This window comes from Balaenoptera borealis (assembly GCF_965194805.1).
Source record: "Balaenoptera borealis genome assembly, chromosome: 15".
NCBI classification, from domain to species: Eukaryota; Metazoa; Chordata; class Mammalia; order Artiodactyla; family Balaenopteridae; genus Balaenoptera; species Balaenoptera borealis.
Window position 1 is genome coordinate 5435492 of NC_138871.1, and position 16334 is coordinate 5451825.

General features: G+C 48.5%; 1 protein-coding gene across 38 annotated transcripts in view; it reads right to left on the reverse strand.

The window, feature by feature from the left end:
* Positions 1–16334, reverse strand: part of MAP4K4 (mitogen-activated protein kinase kinase kinase kinase 4) — a 174204-nt gene that overhangs the window by 42877 nt on the left and 114993 nt on the right. For all 38 annotated transcript variants that reach the window (XM_082357185.1, XM_082357184.1, XM_082357162.1 and 35 more), the window contains 7 exons: positions 13964–14054; positions 13406–13536; positions 10990–11044; positions 9505–9583; positions 5924–6099; positions 4607–4679; positions 2852–3062 (listed from right to left, as the gene is read on the reverse strand). In XM_082357185.1, coding sequence (XP_082213311.1) covers positions 2852–3062; positions 4607–4679; positions 5924–6099; positions 9505–9583; positions 10990–11044; positions 13406–13536; positions 13964–14054 — 816 coding nt within the window. The remainder of the gene's footprint in view (positions 1–2851; positions 3063–4606; positions 4680–5923; positions 6100–9504; positions 9584–10989; positions 11045–13405; positions 13537–13963; positions 14055–16334) is intronic.

Below are 16334 nucleotides of genomic sequence, written 5' to 3' on the forward strand. Positions count from 1 at the left end.
AGGTAATAGAGTAATATTAAAACTTTTCGATAGAGGGAGATCATTATCACACGGGGCTCTGAATCTGGGTAACAAACTGAGAGTAAGCTGAGAAAACATCCAGACGAGGAGGACAAGTGTGAGGGGCAGGAGAGGAGGGGACGAAACCACCAGTGTGAACTCAGCCGCATGAGCTCAGCACGCTCTCAGTTTCCTCCTGGGACCATCCAACAGCAACAAGAAAAATCAGAAACATCATTTTCAGCAAAACTGGCAGACAGACTTGAAAATATCTACGAGGACTTCCAAGATCTCCAGGTGACACAGGAGCCAAGGAAGAGAAAGCAAGAGAAACAAAGCAGAGAGATCCCAGCAGGAGCAAATCTCAACGGGCACCAAGCAAGAGCGGAGGATGTACGTACCACACGGACTTCTTACAGATGAAGGGCCTACGAGGAGGGGCAGACCGCTCCCCCCGCCTGCGGCGAGGTTCTGAGACAGTAGGGGGCGCGGAGAAGCCCTTAGCCCCAGGACGCCGGATCTGATGGCACTTTCAGAGAAAGGAACAGCTCCACTGTTTCCCTACAGCCTCGACGTCGGGACCATTTTTTTGCCAGTCGCTGACAGAAAGTTATCACCTTTCAGTTTTAAGCATCATTTATCTTACGAGTGAAAATGACCACCTTTATCTACTTTGTTAATAATAACAAAAGGAATCCCTATTCCTCATACCTTTGATGCCAGTAAAGGGCTACAAATCATTTGTGGCGCAAATATTCCCAAACCACTTCCTGGGGCCTTCATTACCAGGCTGACAAAAAGGCGCTGGATCACCAAGAATCCAAATCAGTGGATTCTGTTCCTGCAAACGCCACCGTTGCTGGACCCTGCTCCATCTTCCCTGATTAAGAAGTTAAAAAGGTGACTGTGAGTTTGAACTTTTACTGAGAAGCTGAAATTACAGGGCTAATTGAAGCCAGTAAAGTGCCACGTTCTCACTTGGCTGACAACCCTGATTCTCTAGCCTCTATTTAGCTGACGGAACAAATCGCTTTAAAACCTCAGTTCCTTTCCTTGAGCCATCGCTGGCCTAACCCCATAATCCTCACTCCCTATCGTGTCCAGAGCCCGGATGATGGACACCTATCTCACTGTCACTAGGCCTGAAAGCAGTTTCCAGGGCCTGTGTTAGAAAGGGGCTCCAGCTGACCCAGTCCTTGATCCTTCAAGTTATAAACCACCGAACTCCCCTGCGTCGCTGAGCTGAAGGAAGTACGGCCCAGGGTTAGAAAGGACCGTGGAGGATACTGCATAGAGAAGCAACTAGAAACAGCCAGAGCGTCAGAACTCGAGCACTCTCGTGTACTAAGTCCACACGGTCCAGGTACAGCCGGAAAACCCTCGGAACCACTCAAGGTTTCTGTTATGTTCAAAGAGCACCGAGTCTTAAAATACTAGAAGAGAGTTTGCAAGTAAACTGCAGAAAGTTACATAAATAGCAATGCCGCCCCTCCCACAGGGCAAGGCTGTGCCCTGTGTTTTCCTCCAAAGCGCTGGCCGAATACTTCCAGTCTCCTTAGACAGACAGACACTGCTTTTCTAAACCAGGACAAACTCTAAAGTTTCAGAATTCAGACTATAAACACACAAAACGAAGCAAAGATTCTCCCCACAAAATGTACCCTTAAGTAACTCGGGAAAAAGCATGTGTTGTCATTTAAACTAAACTCCGCTGTACAGTATCAACACATGGCTTTACTGTTGTTTCGGGTTCTTTTTCTGGCATGAAGGATAAAGGTGAAACAATAAGATGTATGAATTAAATGGAAACGAACTACTATGAATGGGAAATCTGAAGCTGTGATATATACAGTAACAGGCAATCAGGAGATGAAAAACTCTTTTGAGCCCCAGGTGAAACATAGGGAAATAATGTCTTTGTGAATTAAAAATGAAAAAGCTGTGGGTAACCATATTACCAACGTCGATAGTATTAATGAATTAAACGAGCAGGTGGGGGGCTTCCCTGATGGCTCAGTGGTTAAGAATCCACCTGCCAGTGCAGGGGACACGGGTTCGAGCCCTGATCCGGGAAGATCCCACATGCCGCGGAGCAACTAAGCCTGTGCGCCACAACTACTGAGCCTGCGCTCTACAGCCCGCGAGCCACAACTACTGAGCCCACAAGCCACAACTACTGAAGCCCGCGCGCCTAGAGCCCGTTCTCCACAAAAAGAGAAGTCATCACAATGAGAAGCCCGCGCACCGCAACGAAGAGCAACCCCCGCTCGCCGCAGCTAGAGAAAGCCCGCCCTCAGCAACGAAGACCCAACGCAGCCAAAAACAAAAACAAACAAAAACAACGAGCAGGTGGTACAAAATGTGTCCCCCGCCCCAACAAGTAACTAATCCCAGCACAACAGCTAGATTACAGAACAGCAGTTGTATCATGCCCAATATAACTTTCTTCTTCATCCCTTCCTCTTAAATGTACCTGAAATTAAGGAATTTGTAGAAAAATGTTTTTCCTGTGTACATGTGTTTTCAGAAAAATATGTACACACCAGCTGGGACCCAGAGGCCAAGAGTGGAACGGAAACAAGGTCAAGGCCGAGCTGGCCAACTCAGACCAGAGCGTACACGGCGCGGGGCCGGGGCGATGCCGCCTCGGGGCCCTGCATCCCGCACAAATAGGACGAGTGACCGGGGGCAGCCCCTGAGGTTTATACAGGAGGGGAACGCATTTCTAGGGCCTCCAGGAGTGCGGGGTCCTGCGTCAGCGCATGAGCGCCCCTCCCCTCCCGAGGGGGCCTCGCTGGCCACGCCTGTGGGTGAAGAGCGAGAGGCCCGACCCGGGCGTCCGCCGCCCCACCTCTTCCAGCCGCCGCCTCTGCTCCTTCTGCTGCTCGATGCGCTTCTGCCTCTCCGCCAGCAGCTGCCGCTTGTACTCTTCCTGCTCCCGCAGCTGCTGCTCCTGCAGCAGCTGCTGCCTCCTCAGGGCCTCCGAGCGCTCCTTGTTCTCCTGCTGCAGCCTCAGGAAGTCCCGGCGGAGCGTCGACTCGCCGGGCACGTTGACGATGGAGCTGCAGGGGGAAGCGGGGCTCTCAGGGGCGCGGGCTACGCCGCCTCCACGCCCGTCCTCTTCCGAGCTCCTCCCACCCCGGGACCCAGCGAACTAACACACCCACGGGCACAAGGAGCCCACGGTTCCGCAGCGTCGCCCCTTCTCCCACCTGCCTCATAAATATCCTAAATCTCTGTCCTGGACGCTTGACAGGACAGCTCTACGTGGGATTCTCACATCAACTCAACTTGCGACGAAGAGCTGAAGCCACCTCCTTCCACCTGTCATCAGGCCCTCCGTGACCACCTTACGTCCCACCGGGAACAGCAGCGTACGTTCCGGGATCGCCCGGGCGGTAACGCCAGCGTCATCTCCAGCACTGCCCGTCCCCTCACCTCCACGTGGCCCACCATGCCTTGTCCGCTACCCCCTCCCACGCTCTCTACTTGCAGGGCCAGCAGCTGAGCCCAGGTGGGTCCCAAGGATGAGCCATCACACAGATAAAGTAGCATCACTCCTAGGTGGTCTCCCAGCTGAGAGTCACTTCTCCACTTTCAAAACTCCCAGAACAAATGGCAAATCAATCTTCCTAAACTGCTTCTTTCGTTATATCGCGTCCCTAACCCAAAACAATTATATTGCTCCTGAAATCAGTTCAAATTACTCTAAAAATTTTAGTCTCAAATGGATTCAAATCTTTTATGTAACTATGGAGCTTTGTTCAATTAAATTCTCTTCTCTCTTGATATGCTCTCTTCAAACACCCATTCTCTGCACACAGGTCCCCACAGGTCTCTCGAGCCACTGTCCCTACCCTCCTTTTGTCTAGCTCGTCAGCTACGTGTAGCTGCAGCATGAACAGCTGGCAGGCAAGACCATTATTAAAGCTTTTAAATCCCCTCTTCCCTGATTAATGAGTCGCTGTGAGGTTCATGCTACCACATCTTCAAGCTTCTGCTTCACTGTACCTCGGGGAGCCAGAGATGACCAAAACGACTACAGAATGGATCAGGACAGAACGCACCCCAACAGAGGCAATGAAATGCCGATGCCCACACTGGTGGGAAGAGCAAAACCGACCAACCAACCAACCAACAGGTCTTGGGAAAGACTACAGTGTTTTCAAAGGGGGCCCTGCTGGCCCGTGAGCAGGAAATTGTGTGTGTGCAGGACTGCTTCATATGCTATAAGACGTTTTCCATCCACACCTGCTGGAGCAAGAAACACCAGTGGCAAGCTCCCCTTCCTCAGGACCAGACACAACCTGCATGTTTCCAAATGACTGGGGGAAGGGGAAGCAACGCAGTCTCGGTAAAGAACCACCGGGTCAGAGGCTCCAGAGGTGGAGAATGTTTATAGGGGTCTTTGAAAGCACAGAAGAATGGAAGGTATTAAGGCACTTTCAAAGTAGCTGACGACTCCTCCACACTACATGGGCATCTCCTGCAGCGCCGGCACCACCGAGGACGACTCCTCCACACTACATGGGCATCTCCTGCAGTGCCGGCACCACCGAGGACCAGTGTCTCCATCAAGCAGGGACACGAGCAGCCCCGTCATTACCTGGGCTCCCCCTCCTGCTCAGGCACCTCCTCCTCCTCTTCCTCACTCCCGCTGTACTCGTACTCGGTTTCATCTGTAAAGAAAAGGACAGGATACACGAGTCAGTTCACGAGTCATGACACCACGTGTACAGGTAAGCATCTCCGAGGGCACCACCACCAAATAAAAACCATCTGTTCTTTGAGAAAATAATAACGTGTGTGGAGAACTTGGGGGCAGGAGGAGCGTGACACCAATTCCCACCGTGAATGGTTGGTCGTCCCCTGGGCCAGCCCTACTTCCCCCAGGAGAGCAGATTCTCTTGCATTCGAGACAGTCCCTTGTGGGATGCACGGCTAAGCGGGGGCAGGGCTGTGAGAGGGGCTCCAGAGCCCTTGACACATAAGAAAAGTGGTCCTGGAGCATCAGTAAATTCACAAAGTCCACTCTGATGCCAAACTCGAAAGAAAGAGATGAACTGCCCAAACTAAGGCAGTAAGGGATATATTTGGTTACTTTTAGCACTCGGGGATTGCCCTGAACTTGCTCTTTTTAGTTTCTTCTTTGGCCTTGAACTTTGAGTGTCAAAAAAAATTCAGCAATGGGCTGCCTGTTATCCAGCGTCGTTCTGTAAAGTTACTGTTAAGAATTCACGGAGCAGGAAGGTCAATGGGAGCCAGAGGCCTCAGAGAGAAGAAGGTTTAGAGAAGACGGTGGTGAAGCCTGGCCTGCACGCTGCTGCGCAGGAGGCACCGTTGAATCCAGGCAGGTGGACACAGAACACGTCAGGATAGGAAACCCAGACACTGGGGACCAAATGGAACCTTACGTGATTGGCAAAGCGAATGTTCATGTTGTGCAGTAAAGACAGAAAAGCAGTCAGGCCGAGGGGGCCCGGGCCTGACCACACCACCCCCATAAAGTGTAGGAAGCCCTGGGGCTCTTGAGCAGGAGAGGAACGGGACAGCACGTGCACGGTGATGTTCCCAGCGGACGCTCTGAGCCCTGCCTGACGCAGACAGAACACAAGGTCCATAATGAAGTAGAAAAGCACAGCCACAAAGATGTGCCCCCGCGGAGGAGCAGGACGGCATCGAGTGCTGACTGGCCATAGTGCCCACTACCCAGCGTCAGCCTGGCAATACACTGCACAGCGCCGGTCCCCTGTGCTGGAGCCAATCTGCCCCCTCGGCCCGTCCCTGGGTGCAGGGCAGACACAGACCACTCAAGCCCCGGCCAGGTGGGCACAAACGCGGGTGGGAAAGGAATAACCTATTCTGGTTGGCAAAAACCTAAACAAATGTTTTTTAAGATGAAAATAAAAAACAGGTTTAATACCTTTCTCTCCTCTCTTCTTCCTGGTCCGGTCTATATGGTCCTTAAGCTGGATTCTAACCTGCCTTTCATTTGGCTGATCCCTTATAAAAGGATGTTTCAGAAGCTGCTCTGTGGAGGGCCGCTGCATGTAATTCTTCACCAGGCACCCTTCTATAAAACTAAAAAATTTCTTTGACCTAGAAGAGGAAGTAAAAAATATCATCAAATTTCTACCACAAAGAGCAAAGCTCCAAAATATCAGTAACTTACAAGCTTGCAAACAGAGCAGGGCTTCAGAATTCACTGTGAACAATGCTGCAAAGGCACAGGGATAAAACAAGGAACAAAGCAGGGACCACGGGGCCCGGAGCGTCACTTAAACACGGTTTAGGAGTCACACCACACACAGGGGGCCTCGGAGGCAGCTGGAGTTACTGCTGCCTTCTGGTCGTGTAATCACGGGGTGGAGGAGGCAAGGGGGTAAAGGGAGGTCTTTGCTAACGTGAAGACGGCAGAGGAGAGATGGCGGGATCCTCAAAGACAAGGACAGACACAGAGTAAGAAAGGGAGCCGAGTAAGTGACTCGGGGCTTGATCCTGTCACTGTGATGTTTCCATCAGTTTCAGACTGGTTTACGTATCAGTTCTCTATGCTTAACGTTCAGAGGCAGAAATAATAGTGCTGAGGGGGGCAATGACCCTGCTGTTAACGTTCACCCCACCAGCCACTTTATTTTTGCCTGTTTCTCCATTTCTGGCTCACAGTGACCCCCTCCCTAGCCTTGGCTGACACACTCTCACCCACCCCTGTCTTTCGAGACTCAGCTCAGACACCCTCCCATCGGTAAGCCTTTCCCGGCAACACTGCACCCCGCCCTCCCCAGGTCAGGAGCCTTTCCTTTGGGGTTTTCTGCATGTAACACACTGCACACTTCACATTTATGTTTCTGTCTCTCCTCCTGGTTTAAAATGGTACAGGTCAGGACTGGTTCCTACTTCTCCATTTGTCAGCAATGCCCAACTCTGAGCATGTAGACTACAATAGGTATGTAATAAATTTTTGTTGAATGAATGAGTTATTCAGTCTTTAAAAATGTGGTTGAGAAAATTAGTTCAGTCCTTTCCAGTTATTTCACTGCTTTTAAGAATCATTTGTATTGTCTTCTGTTTCTACTCAGACTTACTATTTTTGTTCAGTTCAACAAATATTTATGTGTCAACGATGTACATTTGTTTACGCTAGGCTCTGTAAGAGATACACATAGGAAGTAATGTATGTACACACAATAGCGGATGTATAACCAAACTGCGAGGAAGAAAAAAGAACTACTGCCGACAGTGGAGTGGGTCAGACGTCAAGAAAAAGGAGGATTTCTGACATTCCAAAGATGGGAGAGAAAAGCCATTGCTCCAGAGTGACAGAAACCACATGAACAAGGTAGCAGAGTACTAGGGAAGAGTGAACTGTTTTCTGATACTAGTATGAAAAGTGGAAAAGGGTAAAAGAAATAGGTCAGGGTCAGCTCAGAGAAGGGCCCTAAAGTTGTGACTTTATTCTATGGTTAAGGAAGAATGCAGAAGATTCTACACAGCAGTGATGGAATGCTCTTAGCACAGAGATTCCCAAACCCCACTGCCCACAAAGATCACTGTGGGAGTTTATTAAAAATACAAATGCCTGGGTCACTCCTCAAACCTAAGAAACTAGAAACTTTGAGGTTGGAGCCCTAAGTTAAAAAATTCCAAAGGGATTCTCATGTGCCGTGTACAGATCAACATCTGAGAATCGATGATCTGCAATGTATTCTTGAAAGTCGATGACCAGGTTCTGCTGAAAGAGAGTTTGCTAATCATCTTTTAAAGGCCGCTTCTCCAAAAACAGTCGTGGAAATTTACATCTGGCGGACAGAAAGACAGCAACCGTAAAGGAAGAAGGACTTGATGTTTGTAACCCTCTCCCCGCTCAGAACACCGGGGCAAAATGAGGCGGTGACATAAATTGCTGAGAATGCATCTGATCAAGCGCAGTTAGAGGAAGTGTGGTGGAAGAGCACAGGCAGAATCTACTGTCATCTACATCCGTCTCTTTATCTCACTGTACTATACACACGGCGGTTAATGCAAACCTGCAAGTCATGGACAGAACAATCAGAGTGGGGGCCGACTGACAAAACTGTGAAATACCCTGAAGGTGGAGCATCAGCTCGCTTTAATAAAATCTGACAGAGAAAAAGAAAGGGGAAAGTGAGCGTCGTTCAGTTCAGCATGAGCCGGATGAAGTGGTACCCAGCCCCGCAGCTTACTCCTTGGCGACATCTACTGTCCACATTTGGTTTCCCAGGGCTGGCCACCCATGGACGCCCCCGGTTATCAAGTTTTAACATAGGAGACCAACCGGGGCTAAATCGTTGCAACCGTCCTGCCTTAAAGAACCTCACCAATTACTGGTAAGTGGAACCAGACGACCTCAGTTCCCCAGAGGTGACTGTGGTGAAAGACGGGATAAAGGAGGAAACCCTGCCAGCAGACAAAGGTGGGGAAAGGATGGTGAAACGTATTGGGGAAAGGATGCGGAGGGCAGGGAGGAGCAGGAAAGAAACGAGTGACGATACACGTGCGTGTCTACACCCACGGATGGGAGAGAGGCTCTAGAACGACCTAACAGCCGGAAGACCGAGTCCAGGACAGAAGGAGGCTGAAATGGAGCTCTCTGGCCTATTTCAGAATCAGAATCAAGAACCTAAGAGGAGACAACACCACCTGGAAAACTCATGAGAACAGTTTCAGAAAGGAAAAAAAAACCCACAGTAGGTAAGACAGACAGCAGAGCCCAGGAAACAGGAAGGGCAGAGGAGGGAGGGAGGGCCCGAGTGCATGAGAGCCTGAGTGCAGACAGGAACCGACAGGAAAGGACTCAGAGGAACCCTCGGGAGGAAACAAGTGGGCAGAATGCTCCAGCGAGAAAACAAAGCACTGCCCTTTCCCTCCGAGATTTTAAAACTACACCAAACCAGCGTCACCCCGCACCGCTGCGCTTCTGAACGCTTTCCCGCACGGAGGTCGTCACCATCTCCCTCCCCGGGATCAATTCTGTTTAGCAGATGCACAAGGAGGGAGAAGGAAGGGGGTGGCCCAGGGAGAGGACCCCTCCTCCAGTGCACGCTGCTGGGACGACAGGGGCCCATCTGACTTCAAAGTTCTGCAATAACTACAGCAAACCCTTCCATGGATTTTAAGACACTACCTTCAACTGACGAACTACAAGTCAACACAGCTTTGCTTCTTCGTGTAAAGATGTTTAGAAATATATTACACTGAGAGGTAGGTTTAGGTATTAAAACGGAACCTTTTTCTTTAACGTGTTGGTGTTTCATAAGGTGGCTTGTCACTATTGTATCATTCAGGGACAAATGATCAAGAAAAAGAAACATTAAAAAATAAAGCGATAACAACACTTTTTAACTGGTGTTTTGGGGCACTGGCTCGTGTGTTCTTTTGGACTCAGAACGGCCAGAATTCTGCCTTGAAGTCAAACTAGAAAAAGGAACAATTTTTTTTTAAAAAAAGGAAAAGGACAGCAACAACAGAGCACACACAGCTTACCATTTTTTGGACTTCAGCCGGGGAGGAGGGTTTCTGGGGATGAGAAACAGCGCTCTCATGGGGTGCATGTCACAGAGAGCTGGGGAGAGGAGAGGGCGTGTCAGTACGTGCTCAGGTCACTCATTCTTGATCTCTAGGGGCGCACGCTCTGCCCAGCGTCCGATCGGCATGCTTTACGTCAGGCAGTCCACACATCTAGTTACACAGCTGAGGGCGTACCCTGAATCCCCCACTTAAACACAGCAAAATATGAGGAGGACAAGCACGACGAGAAGAACATACAGTTTCAAGCAGACATTGGAAAGTTTTCATAAATCAAAGATAAATATTGATTCAACGTCCTAAAGGAGCTAACAGCTTAAGTTTCTACACCATCTCTCAGATGACAATGAGATAACTTTATTTTCCTAGGGTTGTTGTGAGGATTAAATTAGACTCGGTCGTAAAGGCCTTCACACAACGCCTGGAACACAGGCGCGTTAAGCCTTCCAGGAACGCTCGCTGCTGATTGTTAGAGCGAGTGTGCCTATGGAAGAGCAAAAATGGGGGGCGCCAGATAGGACTGTTTAATTCTGTGCAATGACTGCCTCTTCTCCGATCACTTGCCCAACGAAGGCGTGTTAGGTGCATGTGTACACACGAGTATGTCACATCAGGTATTTCCGAGTGTTTATTTACCTTCACGAGACTCTTACAAGGCAGCTGGGAAATGGGGGCCAAAGGAAAGGAGGGTACTGTTCCTGCCGTGAAAGAGAACCAAGACAAAGGGCCAGGCAGTCCTTCCCCGTCTCGGTTAAGGGAGCACGTGGTGATCAAGACAGACGGCCGCTTCTGCAGTGCAAACTAATCCTTAGCTGTGGGCAGTCTTTTATCATTCATTCAACAAATATTTATTCAGCAGCGCAACTATGTATCAGGAAGTTATACATTCTTTGTATACACTTTTTTTAACGGGGGACGAGCAGAAAATGCTGTTTTTCCCTTTGCTCTCTGAAATTCTACCCTGTTCCTGATTAAAAATCAATGTCATGAAGTTGTCATTGATTTAATCCAAAGCAGAAGCAAAATTTCACATAGATAATACTGAAGAAAGTTATTCCACAGATAAAAGGCTGTGCCTCTATTTGTAAAGTTAAAACATAATACTGAAATTTCCTGTGGTAGGACCAGTTTCACTGAATATTAAGTTCAAACTGTAAAAAGAAAAATTACTCTGTATTATCTGACATCAGAATAATTTCAGGTCACACGTCTGATTACAACTTAAATAAAAGATAACGTAGCCCACGGACCTCATGGAGATCTTCAAAAGGACTAATGCATGCCAAGAATTCCTTTCACATCGAAAACTCCACTGTATTTATGATTCCTCCATCTGAACGCCCCGTCCGGAACAGTTTCATCCACGCAGCCACTCTCTTTGAAGCCTTGAGACTAGGTTTAAGTTACACAGAACTGGGCTAAAAAGGAACGCAAGCTACTTACGGGGAGCGCCTTCTGCCATCTCAATGGCTGTGATGCCGCAGGACCACAGGTCACTCTGCAAACAAAGCGGGATGTTAGGACACTGTCCTTGCTGTGAGGCCACCAACTCCCCACTGCTGATCATTCACACAAATGACTCACTTGCATTCTTTGGGGTACGAACCAAAAGGAAGTTCGCCAGGAAATTAAAAGCACAAACACATCTGGAAGAACACCTTCCAAAAGAATGAAAGATGCAATAAAGATAACACTGATTGTTAATTAGAACTGTATCTATGATTGAACTAAGGTGGGTCCCCGTTACATCCTCTCCCTACCCGCCCACTGCGGGCTCTGCAGTTCATTTCTTTCCAAGCATTTGATGATTTAGACTCCCAGCCTAGACAGATGTTTACTCTTATGTTTTATGACGATATCTCAAACTTAACTATGATGTTAAACGTTTAAAGGCTAGAAAGTACTCTTTATGAAAGGTCCTCAGAAGAATTAATAAAATCCACCCTCGCTCACTAAACGGAATCATGCTGCCACGTCTCTCTACTCTTCCTTCAAACTTAGTCAGGGGTGTGAGATAAGTTAAGTGCATGCAGTCTTTTCCTTCTGATTCCCCAAAACATTAATTTTAAAATTTGAATTTTACTCCTTTTTTTTTAGGCTATGCCATGCGGCTTGTAGGATCTTAGTTCCCCCACCAGGGATCAAACCTGTGCCCCCTGCAGTGGAAGCGTGGAGTCCTAACCACTGGACCACCAGGGAATTCCCTAAAATTTGAATTTTAACTTTATCCCCTACTCAAATACAAGTTCCATGGGGACAGGTATTTTTGTCTGTGTTATTCACCTTTGTATCCCCAGAATTGTGACTACCATGTGGTAGGCATTCAATATACATTGGACGACAGATGAGGTCTTATCAGCTAATTTCTTAAAATCCAAACAAGATTTTCTAAAAGCAGATAACAGATGGTTTTTCATCATTAGCCTTCTTTTGTTCAGACACTGTCCTAATAAAGAAATTACTTAAAGTTGCTCAGTTGAAGGGTTTTCCTAAATAACCTGTAACTATGCTATGGAGCTCAAGCACATATGTTTTATTACAGGAATAAAGATAGGCCCATGAACTGCTTGCTCCCTTATTTTTCCGGAGTTTTCTATACCCTCAGGTACAAAGAGCAATTCACCGCCTTAACCAGAAACTAATATGGGCGGCATCCGCGGCGGGACCACCAGGCGTTCACGCTCCCTGGGGTGATGCAAACAGACCACAGCCACCTCCTCTCAGGGGATCCTGCTGAGGCTTTTCTCGATACTGATGGAGCCTCTCCAGCTCACAGAAAACAAGGTAAATGACATTACAGAGACTGGAAAGGTGAAATTCAGAAATGGTGGAACACTGCCCCTTCAGCAAGTTGGTGTCATGCAGACAGCGGGAGCTGGGGGAGAGGGTGTGATATTCTTCATTGAAAGATACTCAACCACCAGACAACCAAATACAACGTCTTGTCCTATACTGAATACTGGTTTGGACAAACCAGGTGTAGACGAGCTGGGTCTAATTATGGACTCTGCATTAAGGAATTACTTTTAATTTACTTAGGTATAATATTTTGGATGCGTTAGAAATGTTTTCAAATTTTAGAGATACATAATGACATAACAAAGAGTGAAAACTCCTAAAGTCTATAATCTATTTGAAAATATTTCAGCATATAAAAACATAAAATAAATATTCCTCTCCACCATAGGCTTACATTGAGTTCCAGTAGTTGGGTATTTGTAATAAATACTAAATACATCAGCGCGCTGTAAGATAGGAACTCAATTGTGAGTATCATTAACAGGTGCATCAACCACTCTGACTCATTTACTTAAGGCAACAGAATTTTTAAGTAGTTTTTACAAACATATTCAACCCGAGTCTGATGATCAAATATGGGTTTTACATCAGGATCAGAAAGTGCATTATTGATACAAGTCCCTAGAGGTCACTCTAATAGTCTACATATATTTGTGACCAAAGCAAAGCTGCAAAGCTCTTTAACAACACTCTAAAATTTCACACAGATGAAGCTATTGCTATATATTCTGACAGTATTTTTAAAATCATAAATATGTTTATAATATACTCTTCAAGTTAGAAAGAATAGCAAACAGGGCAGAAGCACTGAATTTACTCAGGACAAAAAAATTTCTACCAACAACGGAGTGACACACAGCCCCACCCCACCTTGAAAGCAGCATCGTACTTAGTAACAGAACAGGGGTGATGCAGAATGGACCAAAAAAAAAAAAGCCTCAAAATACTGTCGCGGCAGACGTGCCCCTGCAGCAGGGGTCCACGTGGTCCTCCGTGAAGCAGCAGGGAGGGGGACTGGCGGCGGAGCCCCACCCGCAGGAAGGCAGGGCCGGCACCTCACCCTGTAATCATAGGTGGCGTCGGGGTTCTCGTCACAGGCGATGACCTCGGGAGCCATCCAGTACGGGGTGCCTATGAAGGTGTTTCTCCTCCCCACGGTTCTGTCCAGCTGAGCACTCACGCCGAAATCCACTGCGGCAGGAAGAGGAAGGAGGGGAAGTAGAACACAATCAACAAACCGGTCAACGGCAAGGTGAAGAACGTGAGGATCAGAGGTCTTCGGAGCAAACCAAACAGAAACACTGCACACACTGCAACCTCCCACCAACAGGGGTAAGAAGCACCCTCTCCAGGGCCAAGCCACCAAGATGGCAAGACGCCCAACCAGCCTGGGAGCTCCCGGGGAAGCTGGGCCCACCATCACCCTGGGCATCGCAACAGTGACCACCAGAAGGACTTCCGGATGAGCCAGGAGCACGGGGGAAGGGAGCCAGGAGCCAGGCTAAGCAATAAGCCCAGCTCCCACGTCTTAGATAAGACAGAAGGAGAAACGGGGTAACGTTTTCAGCTAACCGCACTCGGGCAGGGTATTAGATCACGTGGCACGCCCATCACATACCAAGCTTCACCTCTGCGTTCTCGGTCAGCAATACATTCTGGCCCTTGATGTCCCGGTGAATCACATGATGGATGTGGAGATGCGCCAGTCCCTGAGCAGGAAAGACAGGTCTGGATTTAGTTCTGTCGCTCTAAGTGAATAGCCCAGAACACACCCTTTATAATAAAGTGTGCACACAGGCCAAAAGTTTCTGTGAACATACGGTTCAACCTCAGTGCATTTCCAGCAAGACATCACCAATGACACCACACAGAGAGAAGCACCCCCAATCCCAATGGGTCAGGGCCGGGGGGGAGGGGCCGGGTTACCACTTTCTAGCTGCTCCCCAACGGCACGCTTTCGATGACCATCTGCAGTGTCTCTGCTGTCGTTTGTGCTATTTGTGTACAGGGTGGTTCCTTTCCCACGCTGCACGCCTATCTTGCAAATGGGTGACCCTGGGGGTAGATCTGAACTACACGCATCCCAGGGGAAAAGCAAAGGGCGAGAGTGGGTTTTAAGGTTTGGCCCTTGAATCCAGCCTGGTTTTCCCACCAAAGAGCGACAAACTGCTAGCTACTGATCGACCCGACCTCCACCCCACGTGCAAAACAATTCTGCCATCAAGAGAGCTTTATGTTCAAATCAAGTATCTTTCTTTCCCAAGGAAATAAATCCTACTGGGCATACAGCACTTTTTGATGACCTCGTATCTGGAACGAAGCCCAGAGCATGCCTCTGATGAGAGGTGGTGGGAGAACAAAAATCCAGTTTTCATCCAAATATGGTCAGAAAGACCAAAAGGCATCATTCTCACAACTCATTTACTTGTCCTGACTTTAGCTAGAGAAGCCAAATCTAGAGCCTGCCTCCGTAAGCGACAAGCACCCTATTAACTCCAAAACGTCTCAATTCAAAAAGGGTAGATTAGAAGTAACGATTTATTTGATTTGTCCTGTTTAACTTCTTTGTGGGGTTTTATTGTCATCATTACTTTGTAGGATATGAATTAAACGTTAACAGCTGCCCTAGAACATTAATTTTTCTAACATGGGGGTTTCTAAAATCATTTACCAGTCTGCCTGTGAAACAGAAGAGAGCTTATGTGATGGCTCTGTGTATTTTTCCAGCACACAGGATGTGCAGTGTTATACCACAAAGCACCAACTAGGGGGAAAAGCACTAAAAATATATGGTATCTTCATGGTATCGTCAGGAAGAAACTCCCTCCTTTCAGCCTGGTGTACCTTTGAACAGCGGAAGAAGAGATGAAAAACTGCAGCTTCCTTCTTTCGTAATTCCTACTTTTATTACTTCAGTTCATTTTTTATTCTCTTAATGTTCAAAAACCCCCCTTCTTACACTTTCCAGAATTATCTTAGAAGCAGACGTTAAGTACCACATCTTCTCAGACGAACGTGGCCTGCCTGCACTCTGGCTCCTGTCGAGCAATCCCCCTGTCCTAGGGCTGCGGGTGCCGCCTCTGGGAGGGCCCGCTGCTGGTGTGTCTGCCAGCTCGTACAGCGCGCGAGCCCGAGCCGCGAGGATCTGCGCAGCGGACACGGTCTTCCCGAATGAAGGACCTGGGAGGGAGGGCGCGTTCCACCGCCCCCGCCACGGTGAGCCGCAGTCCTTCCTCTTCAGCAGAGATGCCAAGTCCAGTACACAGGCAGCGTCCGTCCAAGAGCAAATGAATCAAGGTCCACAACTCGGAAACACGGTCCTGTAAGTCCGTCGCATTCACAGGATGAAGCAGCAGTCAAAGGCCGTCTTCGGTGCTGGCTGGGAGAGGCTGTAACTGCCCACGCTCAGGATGATCTATGCTGGTTTCTATGAAAACGCGAGGTTGCCGTGTGGATGGTGACTATGGAAACGGGCCGGAAGGAACACGCGGCTTCGTGTCTCGAGGCTCTCGGTGGGCCCAGGAGAGCTTTTCTACTGCCGTCCGAGGCCCGCGTGCCCACAACTCTCAACCTGCTGAGATCTTCACTCCGCAGCAACTGACCCTACTGTCCACCAAGGAATGAGGACGTTTGTCACCACAGAAATCAGCCCCCGGCGTGCCTCTGGGACGCCCTGCTTTCCTTCCCCACAAGCGGCCTTCTCACCACCCTGCTCTCTCTTTCCCAACACTGACTCTCGTGACCTGTGACGAACACACATGAGTACATGACACTGACTCTTCCAGAAGCTTTTGTTTGAGGTTAGTCCATTTAGACGTTCGTCGTAGGAAAAATTCCCATCCTAGATGAAGTGACGTGAAGGAAACTCTCGTTTCAGGTGCCCACGGGGGCGGAAAACATCTGCTGCATCTTGAAAAGATGTTCATTGAGCTACTATGTTCGGCTTGATCTGGGGCCTCAAGCAACCTGGGCTTCTTTCAAAACATGCT